At 44.7% G+C, this 22691-nt stretch overlaps 1 protein-coding gene across 1 annotated transcript in view; it reads left to right on the plus strand.

Moving 5' to 3' along the window:
• The first annotated feature begins 2596 nt into the window (after positions 1-2596).
• Positions 2597-22691, plus strand: part of LOC130195454 (protein kinase C-binding protein NELL2-like) — an 80909-nt gene continuing 60814 nt past the window's right edge. Inside the window, exons 1-9 of the mRNA XM_056416986.1 lie at positions 2597-2990; positions 3283-3411; positions 12175-12325; positions 13627-13800; positions 15120-15216; positions 17912-17984; positions 18915-18997; positions 19394-19522; positions 21826-21928. Of these exons, the coding sequence (XP_056272961.1) occupies positions 2939-2990; positions 3283-3411; positions 12175-12325; positions 13627-13800; positions 15120-15216; positions 17912-17984; positions 18915-18997; positions 19394-19522; positions 21826-21928 (991 nt within the window). The 5' untranslated portion in view covers positions 2597-2938. The remainder of the gene's footprint in view (positions 2991-3282; positions 3412-12174; positions 12326-13626; positions 13801-15119; positions 15217-17911; positions 17985-18914; positions 18998-19393; positions 19523-21825; positions 21929-22691) is intronic.

A 22691-nucleotide genomic window follows, 5' to 3' on the forward strand; every position in this document is an offset into this window, starting at 1 on the left:
GAGGGTTAAACATTCTGTTTAGGATGAAGATGTATTAATGTTCCATATGGAAGAAAACTGCTAAATAACTGCTGAGTTGTAGCACCATTGTATAGAAGAATGTATAAATGTATATATCCGTCTTTTGTCATAAATCTCTATGTTCTCACAAAATATACCGAGAATATCGGTAATATGTGATTAATCATGATTAATCCACAAAAACCTGTGATTAATCCGATTAAAAATTTTAATCGTTTCACAGCCCTAGTTGTAATGTAAGCTTCTCTGGGCTTTATTTCGTTAGCTTGGCTAGCCGTTCACAAATGCCTTTGTGTGCACGGATGCCATTCTGCACTGCGCTTATGTGGCAGAAACAGCTGATGGCACCTCTTTGTTTTAGGAAAAACCACTGTTAGGTCCATCCGTCCTGTTGCCATCGCGCTGTTAGCACCGTTAGCTGCAAGCCGCCGACTCGGCTTATGTTGAGAACCTTGCACTTGAGCACTTATCGCCAATTTGCGTAGGTTGGCCTGCTTGTTTTCTTGGGCTAAATCATATCATGGGCAAACAAAGTCAAGCAAATATAAATATGAAGGTGTTTAAAAAATAAATTGTCGTAAGCTGTAGTTTAAAGTGAGAAGGAAATATCCTTTACACTAACCTACTGGTGTTGTTTGGTCAATTAATGCTAGTTTAACATTATTGGTACATTTCTGTTTTCGATACATGTCAGGCTTTAAGTAATCTTTTTTTTTTAAACAGTCGAGAGAGCCATGTTAGCTTTTTTCCCACTGCTTTCCGGTCTCCATGCTAAGTTTAGCTAAGCTAATAGCCTCCTGGCTCTAGCTCCATGATCAACTCACAGACTTGAGAGTGGTTATTGATGTTCTCATAACTCCTGGAAACACCACAGCACAGAGACAGCACTGGTGAAAATTACTAATGACCTTCTAATTGCATCAGATATAGGACTTGTCTCTGTTTAACATATTCCCCTCTAGGGATGAATAACGTATATATATATATATTTCCTTCCTCCATCCATCTATCCATCTTCTTGTCTTGTTAGACCTTAGTGCTGCATTTGACACCATTGACCATCACATCCTATAACATTTAGCAATAAAAAGTAAATGCAATTTTAAAACCTCCTGGTTTTCATCACCATTAAACAGTCCATTAATCATGGCCATTACAGGGTGCAACAATTTGGCAACAACTTATCTTGATGTAACAACTAGTTGTTGTGGGAGTTTGAACTCAAGAACAGGAGCTCCAGGAAAAAAAGGATTTAGCTCCTAGACTATCAACAGTAAAATGTATTCTTTGAAAATCTCTGAAACAAGGAATGGACTGCTAAATGAATGCAGAATCTTTCTGGCAAACAATTTGGGTTCTTTCACAAGTGAGATCTATTTGTGTTTTTACAAGATTTAAAATTAGGATCCAATGACAGTTGCTGGGGTGTTTGCTCAAGTTCTCATGGCGACGTCACTGTCAATCAAACCTGCAAACTACACAGTGCTAACAAGACAGTTTCTGGGTGAAACACTTAATACACATTTTTCCAAAGGCAAATGTTTTGACAGGTGTAACTAACAGCCTATTATTAATGGCAGCTTTATTCCTTTTAACTTACCCACGCTCCTTACTGGTAAACCTCCATGCAATACAACCACAATCATTGTGTTAATTATTACATCTGGCGATTTCCTGCTGTGACGTCACAGCATGCCTTGTCTATGATAAGTGTGTATGTTCTATCCCCCATGTTGAACTTTACATATTGTCAGGAATATAACGTGATAGAGACATATTTAAATAAAGTTGCTTAAAATATAGTCCAAGTATGTGAAAGATAGTCTCTGGGTCTCTTTTCTTTCCTAATAACATCCTTTTGAGTTATTGGGGGGGAAAGCTCTGCATGTATTTGGTAGGTTATTTCAGTTTGTTCAATTCACTGTCCTGTGTTTGATAAAAAATGGTATGTATCTGCATGCATTTCATCAAATAACCACTCAATTTAAAGTTACTCTAATTCAATATGATCAAAAACGTAATCTTTCATATGTAATCAAATTTCACATTCATATATAATTAGATTATGAATTGTATTATGTATTAATCTAGTCTTTGTACCATCCATTGAGATAACACCACGGTGCTCTGCTCCACTGCTGACCTGCAAATCGAACACTAGTTTACCATTTACCTGGAATGAATGACTTCTGCTCTGTCTCCATTTTAATTGAGCCAAATCACATAGTTGTTTTCCAGGAAACATTTCCAGGAAATGATCGACCCGTATCCGACCACCATCCTCCCCATCAGGGATCGAGGGGCACTGGATACAATTCCCCTCTCTTGGAAACTAGGCGTGGTTGCAATCAATACGAGTGGCCTTGATTCGGATTCGTCAAGGCTTTTTTTCTCCTCTCCTCTCAGACCACAAGGGGGCTTCATTGTCCTTCCTTCTTTCTCTCCTCGACATGTTCCCCTCCCTCCTTCCCTCCCTCCCTCCCTCCCTCTCTCCACTCCTCCCTCCGCGGCCGCAGCTCCAGTCCACGCTGCTGTAGGAGCGTCTGTTCAGCTGGTGAGGCAGCGGCAGCTCGTGTGTGTTGTGCATCCTCCCGTTAGCCACCTGTGCCGCTGATGGTGCCGATGGCGCAAACCTTGCGTCACATGGAATAATTTCTCCGCTGTTAATCTCGTTCTTCTTTCTATCCGGATTTGCACATTTTCGTGTGTTTTTGTGTGTGTGTTGTTGTTGTTGTTGTTGCTGCACCATTGGGCATCTAAAGTTGTGATGATGCCTCCGCTCAGCGTTGGGGATTGGTGATAGCCTTCTGCGCGAGGGGGTGACACATCATTCGCATGTGATTGAACAAACACTTGTCTCTCGGAAGTGGACACACCATGGACTAATTTTTTCTTTTTCTTTTTTTATACATCCACCATGGGATTATCGCAGCTATTTCTGGTTCTCGGCGTATGTTGCGCCTCCTCAGGTAGGACACAGGGCTGGCACTGATTCCAGTGACTGATTTTCTCTTCCAACATGTAGACGATAAGATGAGATGCAGATCATTCAATTCTGTATTTCGTAAAGATAATTTGCCACCTATATAGGCTTTACATGAATAATCAAACATACTTGATCTCTATAGCAGCATGTCCACAGTGTAGTAACCTCCCATCTCTTCCCCTGACACCAGCAGGTTGATTTGTCTTGACAGCATCTCAGGTGTCCTCGCCTGCTAACAACAATGACACTCTTGCTTTTTTGTGTTTGCAAATTAGTTGTAGGCTATGGGGTCGACCCTGCCCTGCGCATCAACGTGTTTGATGAACTCACGCTTGGAGAAGGCTTTGATGGAGTTACTCAGGTCCAGGGCTTCCACAGCGAGTCTAGAGCGTTCCACTTCCAAGGTACAGTAACACACACACACACACACACACACACATACGCACACTCCCTGTATTTTTGTTCGGAGATGGAAGATGAAATGTGTCCAGATATCAAAGCTGCCCAAAGTGCTTTTTTTAATTAAAAACCATCGTCACAGACGCCGCTGTCCTTCTCACATCTTGTTGAGACAACTTGTAAGTCGAACAGGAAGCAGCCCATTAAACCGCCGATCAGCTCCTCCAGTGGGGTGCCTGATTTAAAAATCATCAGATCCTCTGATAATACTGTTTCTAACTGTCCGTATCGCACAACTGTGCAGGAGGCTGTGAGCAGCAGCATGCGATGGATTCTGCGGTCTTCTTAATGGGACTTAGCTCGGGGGCCCCTCAGCTGCCACCTGCCTGAACAATAGGCAATGCTAGGTCTTCATAAAAAAAAGTGGGGTGAGCGGAGGGGGGGTGGGGGGGGGGGAGATGGCTCCATCACGCAAAGAATCATAGACAGATTTAGCATAATCAGATTAGGCAGGGACAAAACCCCGTGTTCACGGAGATGTCTGTCGCGAGTGAACGGGCCCCTCGCTCGAGTTTACCCGTTGGTGATCTTCTGGAGTGTTAAAGCCATCTGAGCACTGACACTCCGTTACCCACATTTGAATGGGTGGAAGAGTGACACAGATGTCCGTGTTGTCAGTTGTGCGGCAGTGTGTGCGTCGGGCTAAATTAACGATGTTATTTACGGCATTTAGTGAGTAGCGCTGTGGGAAATGGAGGTGTCAAAGCTGCGGTCGTACTTGACTTTTATACGCGCTGTTTCGCAGTGTTACATCTCTATCATTTTTTTTCTTCCCGATGTCAGACTCATTATGATCTAAATGAGAGCGCTTAACAGCCCCCATCACAGGGATGGAGATGTCTATCACGACCCAGCCAAAAGTATCAACAGGGGGAATTGCTTTCTGGCTCCCGAGATCAGTGGCAAAACCAAAGACGTGGCAAAACGTTCAAATATGCACAAGTGGGGCTCCCATGGAACCGCATCGTGTCCCAAAGTAACGAGATTGATTCGGGACAGACGTTTGTCGACGTTTCTCTCCTCCTCCTCCTCCTCCCAGATATCTTCTCATCTCCCCGCACAGCCGCTGAGACAGCAGCACTTTTGCATGGAGCAGCAACTCCAGCTCCCGTGTGAAGGCGGCCCATTTGATGTCCTCTATGCAGACAACGCTCAGAGGTGCCTCGGCACGAGCAGGTAGCGAGGAGGGGAGGGGAGACTGAGAGAGGGAGAGAGAGAGACTCCGAGAAAGACTTGGAGAAAGAGAGGGAGAGAATGAGACAAACAAAGACAGTTATAGAAAGAAGCTCCCGCCGCTTTTGTCACCAACTGAAAACCACGCTTGGCACCTCGCCGCCATTACTCTTATTTCCCCCGCATTACCTTTTTTGCTAGTTACCCGGGGCGGAGAAAGCGGCGCGTTATTTATGGCAGAGCTCGCCTCCATCCTTCATTTGGGATGTCTATGTTAAGTCAACGGCGGTGGGGTGAGGGGGAGGCGGGGGGAGGCGCACCGGCAAAGCAGACCCGGGTCCTGCTGCTTGTTTGTGATCGGAAATAGAAGGGGAGAGGCACATACTGTAAAGATGCAGGAAGGCTGAGGGAGAGAGAGAGAGAGAGAGAGAGAGAGGGCTGAGATACAAAGAGAATGGAAGAAGAGGAGAGAAACGTGGAGCAGAGCTGTCTGCCAGATGTTTGAGAGACTGTGCTGATTCCACATGTATGGATGCTTGGCTGGCTGGGACCGGCAGATAGGCCCTCGGTGACATTCCAACGCTCATTAGATAGCAGGCAGAACACATCCATGGCCGTCCCCTCAACTGCCTGCCTGCCCGAAGGGAAGGCTGTTATCTCTGGGCGCTGGGTGGAGGCAGGAGGAGTGGCAGCGGCTGAGAGCTGAAAGAGAAGAAGCAGGCGGATAGTGTAGTTCACAGGAAAGAAACGTGAACACGAGAGGATAAGCAGATGTGGCGTTCACATTGCTATTCACTGTTCACTCTATCTGTGTAGCTCTGTCTGCCACAGTATGGGTGTGTATGTGTGTGCGTGTGTCTGAGCAGTGGGGGGTGGGGGGCTGTTTAGCGCACCCCTGCTGATGCTTTCGCAGGTAGCTGTCAGCGCTACATTGCATGGCATTAAGATAGGTGGACCTCAGGGACGGGCACAATAGAGAGGGAGAAAAGACCCCCGGGCTATGCTCCTCTTCCGGCCCGATGCCAGGTGATGCTCAGCCACGCCACAAAATCACCACATCATTAGCACTTCCCCCATCGCTTAAAAAAAAAAAATGATATCTCGACATCCAGATGTCTATCTGTCTCTGTATGAAGAAAAAAACAAGCACGGGGGGTGTGTGTGTGTGTGGGCGGGGGTGGGGGGGGCACACCCAGGAGCCCTCCCTTCCCCCAACTCACATCCACCAACACAGGCTGCCTCGCTCTGGCTACGAGTGTATACCGACCAAACTCTCATTCCAAGTGCAAACACTACCAGATCGCTGGAAGCAGCCTTCCAGCTGCGGAGCAGGATTCCCCCCCCACCCCCCACCCCCACCCCCGCCGCAATCGTGGCTGTGTGAATAAGTTTGTTATCCTGCATTCATGTGAGGGTCACAGGTAAAAAAATAAAAAAGGGTTTGCACAGGACGGGTAACAGTGTGTTCCCACTTGTAATCTACACAATCTACACAACACACTGGAGAGTAGTGGGCTGTACAGAAGGATGTAGTCTAATGGGTGGGAGGGCAGCGTACTTCAGTCCAGGGCCAGATTCAAGCGTCTCATCAGAAAGCAGCTCCACGACTTTGGAGCAAACTTCACATTCAAAGGAAGGTCAATTCAATTCAGTTTATTTTGTACAGCCCAATATCACACATTACACATTTTCCTCAGAGGGCTTTACAATCTGTACACATACGACATCCCTGTCCCAAAACCTCACATCGGATCAGGAAAAACTCCCAATAAATAGAAAAAACCCTTTCAAGGGGAAAGCAAAATGGGAATTTACCTTCCAGAATCATCACGGTTATAATTAACACTGACGAAAGTTGTTGGTGTAACATTCCTGCTAAACTTTAGACTCTTTAAGCCGTGAGGTGCTTTGAATAAGAGCCACCGCCACCAAATGAATCACACCAGTAGATCTTTCATGTTAATTATTATTTGGCATTTCTCTCTTTGCGGTTTGTTGCATAATGCACTTTGAAACACGATGTAATGCAGAGAAAAGTGCTAGTGTCATGTAAATAATTACATAGATTGAATTAAATCTCTCCTAATGGTTTACAATGGGCACAAACATCCCGATTGTTTTTTAGCATAACAATCGAGGCCTTTAAACAATTAAAATAATTACGAAGTGATTTTGTACCAACCCTCCATAAAATTGGGTGACTTGCAAGAGAGAAATTTAAAAAAAGAGTGAATACGAAGATCTTCTCACTTGATCCACTAACGGCCCATAATGTTCGACACGACCTTCCTGGAGAAGATCACAGCTTTAAGTTAACGAAGCCGCCAGTTTGGAACAAAGTTTTTCAGTGAACATTTGCATTCTCCAAACCCCGAGCTATACGCCACTTCCTCTCGACCCTCTCTCTCCAAAACAACAGGATTTGTTGTAATCTCCATGACGAGAGAATCGACTTTCATTGGTATGGTTGGAGATTTAAGCAATTTCTGCTCAGAGACAAGCAAGAGTAGTCTCGACTATTTCAAGTTAAAGCTGCTCGGAGCTCTTGTTTCTTCAATTCAGCCGTGTTCAGGAAGCCGTGTCTGAAAACAAAGATCTCCATAACCTTGTGATGGGATATTAAGTCATTTTCGCCCTGATGGTAAAGAGCTTGGAGGATGGTTGGTTGCTCCAGGCCAGACTGCGAAGGGAGCGCTTCAACTAGGGTGACCAGACGTCCTCTTTTCCCCGGACTTAAAGAAGCGCTGGACTAAATGCCACAAAAAGATTTGTTTTACATTTGCACTTTGCAGTTTTGTTGAAGTTCAATAAATAGATGTTCATATAGTCATTTGTGTAATTTTAGTCATTTTATTTGTGACATTTGTATGCATTCACATGGTCATGGTGCGGCTTGCTATACACTACCCCCCCCCCCCCCCCCCCGGCGATGTAAGTGTCCTCTTTTTCACAAACTCAAACCTGGTCACCCTACTTCAACATCAATGTATGAAACCCACAGTCCTTGCTCTGTGTAAATAATCCTCCCAAAGTTGAGTTGGGTTTTCCAAAGTTACAGACGTTATAGTATGAAATCTCTCAATGGGCCTCCTCAGTCTCCTTGATAGTAACACAAAGTGAGAATTTCTTTTTTTTAAAAGACGATAACTTTTGAAGGTTACCCAATTGATTTGTGTGACAGGTTCACATTAGTTTAGGCAGATCTTTAGTATTTTGGTTTTATCCTCTCGTCTCTTACATTAAAGTGGGTTTCATTGCTTTGGGGCGAATATGGTCGAGGCTCGGCATGTAAATCCTGTTTTAGGATTGACCTAAACAGAAGGCTCTAAAGAGTGCGGAGGCTCGTTTTTTCAAGAATGTTCTATGATCAAATGGATTCCTTTTTTCTTGGCAACATCGTGGAGCAATCTGCCGTATCCTTATGGTGGAGCTTTGACAGACATCACATTTCCATCTAGATAATAGAGATAAGGCAGGTGACACTTGCTAAAACAACACAAGGTAATCCGATCGAAACAGATTATCTTTAATCCCACTTCCTTCCATATATGCTGTCATTTTTAGGTATTTTTAGCAGCATATTCTGTTGCGTTTCCCCCAAAAAAGTTACCCAACCTTTCCAAACTGTTGACTGACATTCTGCCCAACTCTCTGTGGTCAACGTCTGCTGTGTTTGCTGCTTTCTGAGGCGAGTCTGATCCTATGTTCCACACAGGAGCCCCAGTGGCCATGGAGATATGTCTTTCCCTCCGGGGCAGATATACAGTCGGGTGGCTGTAAGGCTGTCATTAGCTCCGTGTACGTGTGAATGTCAGACAGCCGGTCACAGGGGAGGCGATCTGAGAATTGGGGAGAAATTGCTGGCCAAAGCAGTCCTGGAGGTGCCCTTGGCTCGGTTTTGTATTTGTTCCAGTAGAGTGTTGAGACACGGCGGGGGGAAGACGGCCAGCCGAATGCAGATTGACTGAGCGGGGTGGAATATTCAGGAGGTCGAAAGAAGCGGCTTTCGGGGATAGTCGCTTGTGTGCGTGCATCCGTCTTTGCGTTCGCCCGTGTTCCTGCATATCGTTGTGCTCGTCTTTTTCTTTTTCTTGGCTCAATGTTGAAAGCAGTCGGCCAGTCGGAAGGTCTGCCCTACAGTGTCGTTGTGTGTCTGTCCGTGTTGCCTGCTCCACCTGTTTGTGTACGTGCGATGCGTTGACAGTAATGAAGGGTTTGGAGTTTTCTGCCGGTGGAGAGTTTATCATTACTCTAATCCCTCTGGAGAGATATCCTCTTGCCTAAAACCTCCCACGCATATCCTTATCTGCACTCAGGCCGGCAGATAAAATGTGTTGTTTGAAATATGCTCTGTCATTTTTTCAAATAAAAAACATTAGGTGGACGGTTTATCCTCTGTGTTCCATCCTCTGCTGATTGGATCACTGTGTTATTACCAGGCGCCTCTCGGCTCTGTGTGTGTGTGTGTGTGTGTAGTGAATCTCATGTCTCACTCGTAACTGGTCGAGAGATGGCTTCTTTGCTAAATGTTTTTGAAGAGTTGTTGCAAAGAGGTAGGCGGTGTTATTTTGTCATGGCAATTCACTCGAGACCAAATAAGGAAAATTCTCATTATTCACATCGAAAAAAAGTGTCTGTGATCGTCTTATCTAATTTAAGTGTTTCTGTTGTTAGTACCAATTAGATTAAAATTAAAACATGCAATTAACATAAACATATATCTTTCGGAATTGCCGTTTTCAGAATATGTTCTATTTGTTGGAAAATAAAGGGGAGGAGCTCTTCCGTGTTCCGGTGCAACAACGTTCTGTAAATACCGATGGAAGAGAAAGCAGTGGGCGAGAAAAGGATTGTGGGAAAAGCTTTGCTGCAGGGCACCTGTTCTAAATGCTGAATGTGTGAGCTGCCAATCTACGTCCATGAGAACGCAGTGATGAGAGAGTGAGGGGATTACAGCTGTGTGGGTACGAGGGGTCAAACAAAAAAAAGGCGACATTAGACTGTTTAAGATGAGGAATGAAGCCCAGGGATGGAAATCGCGGCCTGAGTGTAACCATTAAAGCACAATGCACCCAGGAGATAAGATTAGGCTATCGCTGAAAGCTACGCTTGCTTGGGATGCTACTGAGCCCGAGGCTTTTAGAGATCTCCAGTCAGCTGATAAAACTCTGTATGTCTCGAAAACAGTTTTCTCACGATCAGCCAGTCGGCATAGCCTGTAAACATCTAGGATAGATGATAAGAGCTGTGTTGTTGTGCTGAAATAAAATGTGCTGATTGGAATTTTATGTGCTAGATCATCATTTTCAAGCTATTTTGTGTCAGGATCTCACATTCGAGTGGTAGTTCGGAGCAGGTGGCTGCCCCAGCCCCATCCAGGCGCCTGCCAATAGATAATCGACCGAAGGGCCCCACAGCAGGACCGCATTGATTTGGCAGGAACGGAATCCCGGCCTTCTCCTCGCAGCACAGACCCATCTACTGCTCTTTCGTGAATTTTTTTAGGAACGCTATAACCGTCTTAATCCTGGTTTGAGTGCCTGTTAACAGCGTCGAGATCATTGTGCTTTTCATACTGGCAACTCTACACAGACCAATCTCATCACTCCGTCTGAACGAGAAGATGTCTCCACCCTCCAATTCCCCAAAGTCCCATCTGAAGCAACCTCATTCCCTTCAAAGTATTAGGACTGGTGATAAGAGCCATCCACTCATAGATCAAAGGCCCACGGCCGCCAAGCTGGGAGCAGCCCAGTGGTAGACAATCCTCAGCCCTCCCCCCGCCCGCCCCCCGCCTCATCAACCTCCCCTCAGTATGGACCCCGCCCTGACACCGGCTCCCACTGTGCTGATCTCGCTCATGATTGAGATATCAGTGTGCTTTCCGGTCAACACATGGCCACTGACCAGCTCATCATCTTAATCGTTGCTTCAAAATGTGGAAAAAAAAAGTACTAACAGCAGAGAGCATTTTTCTACTAAATATTGTAATCAAATAAAATAAAAAAAAACGCCAAACTGTCGCGTTGATTACAATTCAGTAATTGGGATCAAAACAAGAATAATTTCCTATAATTTCTGAGATTATTGTCAACAGTGGCCCATTGGATTTGGTTATTAAGTGGGATCTGTTGACGGCAGCAGATTATCGCGAGGCCAAACTCCCTGTTGCAGTCATTGCACCATCTGTCCCACCTCAGCCAATGACACTGGAATCATTCTCCACTGGCAGCGCATCTATTGCCTTCTAATCTAGTGAACATTTCTGCTTCGAGATGAAATTACCCAAAATATGTCCCCAAAGGGCTTCAAAGCCACCAATCGTGTCCAAGGCTAATGCCAGCACGATATAGTCCCAGTGAGAATATGGTAAACATCGTATCCTATGTAACGATGAGTACACTGTGAGTGCCAGACCTCATCATGACGTCGCTCGCTGTTTGCGCATTGCATTGTGTTAATTGGTGATTTACCCACCAGCTGGAAATAATCTTAATACACTGAGGAAAAGCTGCCACGCTCGCTTCCTGGAGCGCTTAAGTGTGCCGGGGCATCTTGCATGCATCCAGGAGCTGGAAGTGAACTCTTTGATGTGATTGCTTCTGAGAAATGTCATCATTTATTGATGCCTCCATTAAAGTAGCATAGACGTCTGTGTAGAGTTGGAGAGGAGGAAGAGGGTACAAACAGGAGCTTACGAGCTAACTACACAGAAAATGCCCCCAACCCACCTCAGCGTCCTCAGTCTTTCGGGTCCTCTTCCCTAAATCCTTCGCTTCATGTCTGTGGTCCTACACCGAGCCAACGAGAAAGAGTTTTGATCCACTGATATGGTTTTTGGAATAAGCGGACACAAGCTAAGATGTCGGGTAAAATATTTGGGAGCAGTAAGTTAAGTGGATGACTTCAAGTTGTGTTTGAGTTGAATGACCTGGCCTAGAAAGCTTCAAAGTGGCTTTCTAGTGTCCTAACTCCTTAATTAGACAAACCTCCTCGTCATCATTTTAAGTGAGGTCACGTTAACCCTTTACTGGAACAGGTTTGAGATCAAAACGGTCAACTCACTTGCAAAAAAGAGTCATGTGATTTTTTTTAGCAAGTGGTTTGGTGGGTTCCGTCTTGATTTGTCATTTATGAATTCAAAATTCGTCTGAAGTTGATGTGAATACATCAAATATTTACAGCTTCTGGCCAAACGGTCTCTCGTCCTGTACAGCAAATGTTCCTGTTTCCTGTTTCCTTGTCTCCCATAAATGTCAGTACCACCTCAATTAGGAACTTGCTCTCAATGTTGTGAATAATAGAGATGACGGTACAAAAAAAAATAGCGATGAAAAGTGCCTTTACCATTCCAGATGGGGAACCTTAAATTGCTCCAGCTGGTTAGGGGAGCACCTTGAATGGTGGCTTCTGTCTATGAGTGTCTGTGTTTGAATGGCTGAAAGAGAAGCAAATTGTAAAGCGTTTTGGATAAAAAAGCAATATATATGCATCCATTTACATAATATCTGATATTTTCTGTTTTCCTCCTGCAGGGTCTGCCAGGGAAGTGATGGCTCCTGCTGAGGTCTCAGAGCAAATGGTCCAGAAGCTGAGAGGCAAGAATGAGTTTACGGTGCTGGCGACCCTCAAACAAGATCACCTCAACTCTGGGGTCATCCTCTCCATTCATCACTTTGAGCACAGGTACGCTCAAAACACATTCAAAATAAAACCACATTTGTATATTTGGATATACTTGCAGAAATGTCCAACAATGACATTTCTTTATTACGTGTTAAAACAATGTGAAAATACATTGTTGAAAACGTGCATGCTGTGAAGTTATACTTTCGCATGAGAAAAAAAAGTAGAGCCAAAAATATGACACGCAGCACTGTAAAGCTGCTTATCAAAGCCCTGCTGATAAAACACAATTGAAGTTGTTTTCTAAATTTAGTGCCGCCCGCTGTTTTGTCATATCAGCAGTCTGTAATATGTTGATTGTATCCTGAATATTTGTATTTGATCAGTATTTCGATGTTTTACACACCAGTCGAGTAAACACAGCGGATCACCCAGCGTGCCAACTTATTATTCACAGTCCATCAGCGATCCAAACATTGAGCCTGGAATTGCGGATCAAAATCTGATGAGACACTATCTGCAGTTAGCATGCTAATGTCTCCCATTAGTTAGTGCTAGCTGAGCCGTTGGATGATCAGAACGGCAATCTGAATCCACATAATGCGTTGATTGAACAGTTTGTACATTAAAGTCAGTCCTGAGCAGAGAGCTCGCAGAGATGTTAATGACTTCCCCCGCTGGTGATTAGCCTTCCCAGCCATTCATATGCGACGAAGCGCCGCCGCATGATTTCACTCGGAAAACATGGAAAGGATTATTTCAGAGGCGCCGGGTTGAATGTACATGCATGGCTGGGGAGAGTGGGGGGTGGATCAATCCATTGCTACGCTTGCATGAGGGTCTATTTATCTTTTTTAAATAATGTTTCCAGCCAACGACTCTCTGGTTTAACTACCTCTGTGTTTAAAGGCAAAGCCGACGAGTGTGTATCGGCAGCTCTTTTCCATTAGCGGCGCGATGCCGGGTGAATCTCGGTGGTGCGGAGAAGGGGGATTTTGCTGGGAAACTAAAAACACCGATGAAAAGAGACCAACCTCTCCGCGTGGCCTATTGTCGTTTGCTGCCGACGTTGCACTTAACAGCCACGTGGCACCGTAATGCTTGACTAGTGCTGTGATTAAATTCTAAATGGTGCTGCATATCAGAGGAGATGTGAGTGCAGTGCTTGGAAAACGGGTGACGTGTCAGCACTGTGGAGCCCCCGGTTTAAACCCTCTGGTGATGCATGCAGGCGTGTGTGTGAATAGAAAGGAGCTTTCTGTCCGAGTGATGGCACTTCGATGCGACGTGACCGCACAGTGCACGGACTGCCCAATCCTCCGAGAGACTGTCACCGTGTGGCTGTTGCTTTGACTCTGCAGGTTCCTGGAGCTGGAGAGCAGCGGCCAGCGCAGTGAGCTGCGCCTTCACTACCGGACCAAAGGCCAGCAGCCCCACACCGAGGTGTTCCCCTACAGCCTGGCCGATGAGCAGTGGCACAAGGTCTCTGTGGCCGTCAGCGCCTCTCACGTGATACTGCACATCGACTGCAACAGGTGAGATGCCGTGCCGGGCAGGAATGTACACGTGTTTACATTTTAGATGTGATATTGTAAGATTGTGGTTTGGGAGAATTGCCATCCAGTTGTATTAACTAAAATACAGACATTATTTGTTCGTAATACATTTTTACACCGATCCCACATAACGGATTGGTAGAAGACCCGATACTGACCTTATTAGGCGGATCGGGTATCGGCCTTGACCCGATCGATTCACATTCAATTAATTATTTGGTCAATGTGGTTGTAAAATTCCGTGTCCCCACTATCAGCTACATTCATGGAGTCACGGTAAGCCACATGGTGAGTTATTGACAGGTAATCTGATCTGGGGGTATTGGAATTGTTATCAGCAAAGGAAAAGTTGCATCGGTGTTTCCCGACTTTAAATTATCATATGTAGCTCGAACAAAGCATCTCTTTTTTTATTAAAAGTTAAAATATTTGATTTCCAAGCGTCTTTGGGTAAAAATAAACAAAAACAAAGTGATCGATGTAAACGTTTCAGCAGGGAACACTGTCGTGTAAATGTAAAATATGTGCACTTTAATGCAGAACTCCTGTTCGTTCATCATTGCTGTGGAATTCTTTAGAAGTTAGATTTTAACAGCTTTCAAATTGTTTAGTAGAGTACAATTGGCAATTTAAAAACTATCATGACGTATAAGAATGGGTTGGCCAGTTGCACCGTTGCTGGTGGGAAGCCATTGAGGAACTCCGTCCTTGTCTCCTACGCCCCCTTTGAACCTCCACAGGTCAAAGCTGCATTCGTCATCAATAATGAGAGGTCAACTCACATCAGACAACCCTCCTTCACCACCCTCGTCTTCATTAGTGGTTTGATGCTGCCTTGCTTTGGTGAACTGCCCTTTCTGCCAGGGATGGAAAAATAAATTCCTGGCATTGAAGTATAAACACAGCAACTTCCACTAGTCAAGGAGAGAGAGAGAGAGAGAAAGAAGAGAGATGAAACATACATGAAACTGAAACTTATTTGGTATTTATGAGATGTAAATAGGTTTAAATGCTGGTCGAATGCACCTTGTGCATCTGCTGCATGAAAGGAGTGTCACTGTTTACGGGTGAAGATCCTTCCTGGCACAAAATAAATAGCAGACGGCAGCTCCACGTGCATCAAGGAAGGCGCGTGGCGATCGCTACCGACCTCAGGGAAAGAGTTAAAAGTAGGATTTAATAGGGCACGACCTGCAATGCAGGGGGTTGTTATTGTTTTTCGGGGAGAAAGAAATGAAAAATGGAGGGAGAAAAAACCTTTCACTCGACTTTTAAGCATTGGGTATTTGTTTTTGCAGGATCTACGAACGGGTCGTGGAAGCCCCGTATATGGACATACCGGACGACGCGTCCTTCTGGCTCGGACAGAGAAACACCGCCCATGGCTTCTTCAAGGTCAGCGCGGGCGCACCGACGCCTCTCTGGGAGCGTCGCTTCCTGTCTTGATCTGCGATAAAAGATTCAGAATGGCGGGAGCGAGTAGCGCTTAATGCATCTCCGCTGCCCCCTCCACCTCCACCCCCCACTCCACTCCACACCACCAAACTCAAACCTGTTTTGTTTTTTTACCTTCTCTTCTCTCGGGTCTTCTTTTTATTTATTGTCCAAGTTGGATTTAACTGCGGGCATTTCTCAAAGCCTACCTTTTTTAATTTGAGGGTCGTTCTGCCCACTTTAGGAATTTACTTTTCTGTTGTTGTTTTTTTGCTCCCTCTCCCTTAGTCTGCCTGCTAAGCCCAGTGCAATTATCTCCGGCCCCCCCACAACACTGATTTGGGAGAAATCATTAAACAGCCTCTGGACAATGCTCATTACGCTTAGTCTATAGAGTTGTTTATCAGGCCGACTGGACTGCTCTCTTAAAATATCCCAGCGGGGGAGACACGTTGGGGCAAAATGTCAGCATACCTGCAGCTATAACTATTTTAATCAGCCTGCTAGTGACTGGCTGTGTGTCTGATGGCGCGGTGATGTTTATAGGTGTGCGTGTGTGGTATTGCTTTTCACATTTTGTGTCCTGGCTGTTCAGTTTTTCTCTGTGTTAATTGGAAGATGAAAGAAAACCTCTGAGGTCACTCACTAATCCCGTCACGTAGCAGCATCTCTCCTCGCCGCTCTCCGAAGCCTTGATAAGTTGCGAGGAAGGCACGTCTCCTTTTTTTTAAACACACTGCTTCATTAGTGCACGCGCACACACACACACACACACACACACACACACACACACACACTCACTCACACAGTCGTACGCGAGTACGTGGGTGTCAGCGGAAGATGAGAAAACCACACTCAACAGTAACAGTAAATACTTTAATCAGATAGGGCACATCTGCACCTCCGCTCCGCAGCTCAATAAATATCTTCTTTTGCAGTTCACTCACATCGTAAGAGAGCCAAATGATATTTAATCTTACTTATCTGGTGGCACTGTTTAGGAATTTTATCATTTGTATGCAAATAGCACATTGTTCTACATCCTAACTCGAAAAAAAGGCAGACAACTATTTTCCTTTTGAGTCAGGCAATCCTCGAGTGCCACGAGAAACAACAGGACGGACGACGCGCTAATCGGACCCGACGTCGTCGTCATCGTGTTTATCGGCCTTATATCGGCTCCTGATTGTTTACAGTTAGCGGGGGAATGTTTCTTACTGCAACATACGTGATTCAGCTCTCGCCATCCCACTCGCTGTTTTTTTAATGAATTCACATCTCGGGTACAGATGGGAGAAGCGTGGCGGCCGCACATGTTCCTGCGTGCAGACTGCAGTAAACAGAGTGTCGCGGACACAAAGAAGCACGAGGGAGAGCTCCGAACTCTCAGGTGCAAAGCAACGTCTATCGGCTGGTTGTTTTTATAGTGGCGCATTGCAACACAGGTGGTCACTTAGTTCGTTAAAAAGGTTTTTACATTTCTTTAATTTGACATCCAATCCTGCATCTTGTGTTCATTTCTCCTTTTTGCAATTATCTGAAATTATTGTAAAACATGAAACTATTTTTAAAGACGGATTCATCCTAAACTCAGGGGTGTAATTATATATTTATCAAATCAAATGTGATCTGCGGCAACTATGGCTATCATATACTGTAAATCTGCATGAGACCATGAGCTCGTAGTTTTTTTGGGATATCATAGGAAGTGGGTTTTTGGATGGTAAAATCTTTGTTTGGGAACATTTTGATCTCATATATTATTTAGAGAAGCGACAGCTCTGTATTTCTGTTCAGCGACCCTGCCGTTTAAACTTCCCTAAAGGCAGTAATATCGTCGGATTGTCTTATGGTTCCGTTACAAGTTCCACAGACACTTCAATCTGCTTCCATTTCAGTACTTCGGCGTGAAAAATCATCAAATACATTTGCATGATTTTAAATTTATGGCCGGTAAATTGAAGTGGCCAGACAATTTAAAAAACAATTTCCCCTAAGTTGCACCGCTCCACTCAAGGAACAAGCCGGCCTTCGGTTACCATGGCGACAGAGTATCCGTGTGTGTATATGCATGTATAAGCGCACGTGTGTGTGTGTGTGTGTGTATGTATGTGTTTCGGGCCACAGAACGAAAGGCGACCAATTAAGTGTTATGAATCCGATAGAATATGTATCTCCTGTTTATGTTTATCAGAGGAGATTGGAGAGAAAAAAGCAAATAACCCCGCCCCCCCACTGAAACTCCTTCATCCCTGTAACACTCAACTTCCTGTTGGCGTCCCGTTATGAGATGATTCATCCGAGCGCCAACCGAGCAGACGCATCATCTCACGACTAACTTCTCCGTCTCCCACTCCACCAGAAAAGTACATTCGCGCTCACTCTCGGATCTGAAGCCGCGCCGCTGTGTTCTGTTTTATGATTGCAGCCGTTGCCACGGCGCCCATAAACAGGGCTGTTGGCTCGGTGTTTGCATTTCCTTTTGGTGCAATCTTGTCTCATGTGGGAAATGCACCATAAGCCCACTTAGGCCCCACTGGCCCTCACAGTCCTTATCCACTTACTACACATTAACATGCTTCATCTCCCTTTTATTGCCCGCCCTGCCTCCAGGTTTGTTGTTCCCCTTGATTGAAATGTTTGTCTGTGTTTGCAGGGAGTGATGCAGGACGTGCAGATCCTGGTGATGCCACAGGGTTACATCTCACAGTGTCCAGATCTGAACAGAAGTGAGTGCAGCTTCCTCCTGATGGGATCGAAGTAACGTTTCATTGAGTGTTTGATTTTATTGCCAATTACATCTGGCAAGGTATACTTGATTGCATTGATTTGCTTTTTTATTCAAATTCTTTAAAAAAAAGGCTACACTCACAGGAGTAAAATACATTTTTTAAAAGCTCAGCAATCGAGAAACTATTGTTATCCTTATAACTTATAGATAGGAAAGAAATAAATGTCAAATTAATCGGGAAAAAAGGAAAATTCCAACAGTCTCGCCTGAGGAAGTGTGGTACGTGTGTTCAAAGCGAGCTTGAAGTCTGTCTGTCTGAGGAACCCTTCCCGCTCATTCAAGACATTAATTCATCGATGTGGTTATCTTTGACCCCCCCCCCCCCCCCCACCATGAAGGCCGTTGCTGCTCATGCTAACTATTCAGCTGTGCAGTTTGTTGCAGATAAACTGCTTCCCCGGCTCACAGAGAAGACACACAAATACGTCACAGTTTGAAATGATTCTCACACAGATTGTATGTCCTCACGCATCCACAAGTCGACGGAGGACATTGCTTTCTGAAGTTTACATGAAATATGTTCCTCTTGGAGAGAGGACACCTCGAGACACGTTTACAATAATAGAAAGGGAAGAGAGAAATTGCAGTGAGTATATAAATACATATATATATATGTATTTATTTATATATATATTTATTTATATATTTATATATTTGTGCTGTAGACCATTTTTTATACCAGAGTTTTCAAGTTTATATTTCATTTCAAATTAATAACAATGACAATTTATTGAAATAGTGATGTGCATACTTGTTTCTGTCAGTAAAACTGTATTTTCTTTGCAATCATCATGAATTGCCATGATTGAAGGTCATTATTCTCTGCGAACTAAATTACCGTGTGCCGTATTGTCCCTTTGTATCTCAGCATGCCCAACCTGCAACGATTTCCACGGACTTGTGCAGAAAATCATGGAGCTGCAGGATATCCTTGCTAAAACATCCGGCAAGGTAATGTAATCTGATATAATGTCTCCTAATTTGACAATTACCGCACACATGTCGTATTACCGTAAGAAAATAACAGTAATTACCATTTTCAATTCACACTTACGATTACAAATCTTGCTATTGCGTAAGATATCCACTTGTCGACGTGCTTTCCGACATAAGCAACAGGCGGTCGGTGACATCTTAACGTTAGACGTTGGCTATTGTCGAAGCCTTTTCTGTGTCTGCAAATGGGGTTAATGGTGCCTAATGACTCACTTTTGTGAAGCCACTGCTTTGCTTTTGAAGCCCTGCTTTCTACATGTGAATATAGACACGCACAGCGAGGCTGACTCTCATCTTCTCTCCTTCTTGCCTTTTGTTCCTTGGGGGGTGGGGGGAGGTTGGCGTGAGCAGCTGTCCAGGGCGGAGGAGAAGATGAATGGGCTCGATGGCTGCTATTGTGAGAGAACCTGCAGCGTCAAGGGGGTCGTCTACAGGGAGGACGAGGGCTGGACAGATGGCTGCAAGAACTGCACGTGCACGGTGGGGTCCCCCTGTGTGTGTGTGTGTGCGTGTGTGTGTGTGTGTGTGGACAGTTGGTCCTTGGGTGTCTAGGTTCGAGTTATAAGGAGCAAGGAAGGGCATTCAATTGTAATTAAGTGTGAGTCCCTGTGTTGGTGTGTTTGTGTGTATTTGTGTGTGCGAACATACTGAATCTGGAATGATGTGCCTGTCATCCTGTGTGTGATTGTGTGGCTGTTGCATGCCTACATAAATGTTAACAGGCGTGTGAGCGCATCATAAAACAAATAAGATATGTGTGTTTGTCAGTATGTGTGTGTGTGTGTGTGTTTTTTTTCTGTGCCTGAGAGAAAGGGAGAACATGCATTTTTCATCATGTCTGGAACACCGCGTGTTAGGTTGTGCTTGTATTTTTTGTATCTACAGTTTCACGATCGTCACTTCCATTGTAGGTCTTGGCTTTTGTTTCTCTCCCCTGTTCATCAAGTGCATGAAGGTGTGGGGGGTGTATGAGTGTGTGTTTGTGTGTGGGTGTTTTTTGGCAGTGTCGAGGTGCAGAGTGCAGGGCCCCCATTGTCGACGGCTTGTTCTCTCATTATTTCCGAGCAGTCGAGGCGGGTTGCCCCAGTTACCCGAGAAAATATAGTGCTGTATTGAAAACCTCCACAGCACCCAGGATTACACACATCAACAACACTGCTTAGGAATGCCCAGCTCTCTCAAGGGTCTACTTTGTGCTACATAAAGTGTGAATAATTGCCAAAAAAGAGAATTAGGAGCGATTGGAGATCTGGGCCTTGTACCACATTAGCAAACAGATTTCACTCGCTGTCAGTCTCCTCGGCTTCGGAACGTGAAACTCATTCAGAACTGAACAGCCAATGAGAAGCCTTCGCGCACCACTACCCAACATGCAAAAAAAAGAAAAGAGAAGGAAATCACATATCTCTCAGTGCACCGCACCTAATTGCTCTTGACAGATGATAATTATCATCGAGGATTTGTTCTGCCCATTCATCCAATGAAATTGCTTCATTCGACAGAAACGTTGTGTTGCCATTCCTGGGCTGCAATTAAGGAATTAGATAGGATATGTTCCTTACCATATGTGTGGCAATTAGCTGTGACCTTTAAAATTCAAAGGCCATGCATTAAGATGTTATCAATTATGTGGATCAGGTTCATAAATGTTGCTGTCACAGAGCTTTCATCCGTGGAAGCGTTGTTAATTAAAGGCACAACCGAGGGGAAAGGAGATAGCATTGAAATATATTGCATTTACAGGTTGCTGTGGAAAGCTCCGACAACACAGGGCGTCAACCGTTTTAGAGACTGCGCACATGCTTGATTTCCCCCCCTAGCTTATTTACAAACTGCAACAGGGTGGGGGACAGTAAGGGACATTTAATATGCTCAAATTGAAACGTTGAGAAGAAATTGAAGTTTGGTTTGGCCATTTTTGTTTCAAAACTGTGTCTTGTTTACGTGACATTACTGGACATAACATGAGCCCTTCACTGAAATCAGCAACTTTATGGGATCCTGGAAATCAGTCTGTAATATAGGACCATATCACTAGAAGTATCAGATTTAATTCCTCGATATTAACATAGAGTTTGTCAACATCACCCCGAAACTTCCCGTATCTGTCGGCCTGTAGAAGTCACTCTAAAGCAGTGGTTCTCAAATGGGGGGACGTGTACCCCTGGGGGTACGTGAAGGCCCTCCAAGGGGTACTTGTGATTTGTTTAAAATATATTTTAAATGAGCATCCATTAAAAAAGCCTTTGAAAATAGTTATTTAATAAATATTCAACTAGAATGGGCATTCGGTAGAGCGCATACATTCGCATATCACAAGATTGGGCATTGAATTATGAACATTTTGGCATTAGTTGCATGCCAATTGGATACAAATTGACCGTGCTATGGTAAAAAGAAGATTTTGACCTTTTCATGACCTTGACCTTTGACCCAATTGATCCCAAAATCTAATCAAATGGTCCCCGGATAATAACCAATCATCCCACCAAATTTCATGTGATTCGGTTTAATACTTTTTGTGTTATGCGAGGAACACGCATACAAATAAATAAATACACGGCGATCAAAACATAACCTTCCGCATTTTCAATGTGAAGGTAATAAAAGTTCATAAACTGAATTGTATATATTATATGCAAAATGCTGCGTGTTACATCATTTTTTTCTGTTCAGGGGGTACTTGGCTGTGAACAATATTTCACAGGGGGTATGTCACTGAAAAAAAAGGTCGAGAGCCACTGCTGTAAACAACGTTGTTGTCATTCTCTCTTTCTCCCCAGAATGGCACGGTGCAGTGCGACGCCATCTCCTGCCCTCCCTCTCAGTGTCCGGCGGGCACGGCGCCCGCCTACGTAAAAGGGGCCTGCTGCAAGGAGTGCCAGCGTGAGTTGGAGTCCCCTTAACCCCATCACCCTCCTACTCTCACGCAATCACGGACACAATCGCGACCACGCGCATGCACATCGGCGGGGGAAAAAAACCAACCGGGCGCCAGATTTAGAGCGCACATCACGCCTCCACAAGGGCTGCCTGACAATTGACCGGGGCTCTGCTGTGTTGCTAAGCTACCTCCTAACATGCCTCTCGAGATGAGTCCATCCTTTTGCATATACATGGACCGATCAATTATTCACGAGCTGGCTTCGAAATACAGATGGCCACCGGTCACACGGCCACGAGCCAGTAAATCTGGGATCGCTGCTCGTGAAATAGTTCCTATTTATGGCGGACATGTTGAGGTTGTGAGAAAAGAGTGAAGACGACTGAAACGATGCACACGGTTACCGGCAATAGTTTCTCCTTAAATATCCGCTCTCTAACTTTTGAGCTCTGATGTGTTCTCGCTGAATACATCATTCCGTTTCATCACACCGCCGCATGGAGGGTCTGTTTTTCTCCCACACGATTCGGCAATGAACTCTTATTCGCCTCCTCGCCGCAGCACTCTGCATCTCATATTCTCCCAATAAAAACGGATATTCAGAGGATATTAGCTTTTCTCACCCCGTCATTCTTCCGGTAACAACCCCAATGAAACTTAAATATATGTGACTTATTAGCTTTTTCCAAAGGTGGAAAAGGCCCGTCTGTCAACGCATTGGAACGAAGGAAGTGATTTAGCGTAATTCTGTATTCATAAGATTGT

Source organism: Pseudoliparis swirei, chromosome 6, assembly GCF_029220125.1.
Source record: "Pseudoliparis swirei isolate HS2019 ecotype Mariana Trench chromosome 6, NWPU_hadal_v1, whole genome shotgun sequence".
Taxonomy (NCBI): domain Eukaryota; kingdom Metazoa; phylum Chordata; class Actinopteri; order Perciformes; family Liparidae; genus Pseudoliparis; species Pseudoliparis swirei.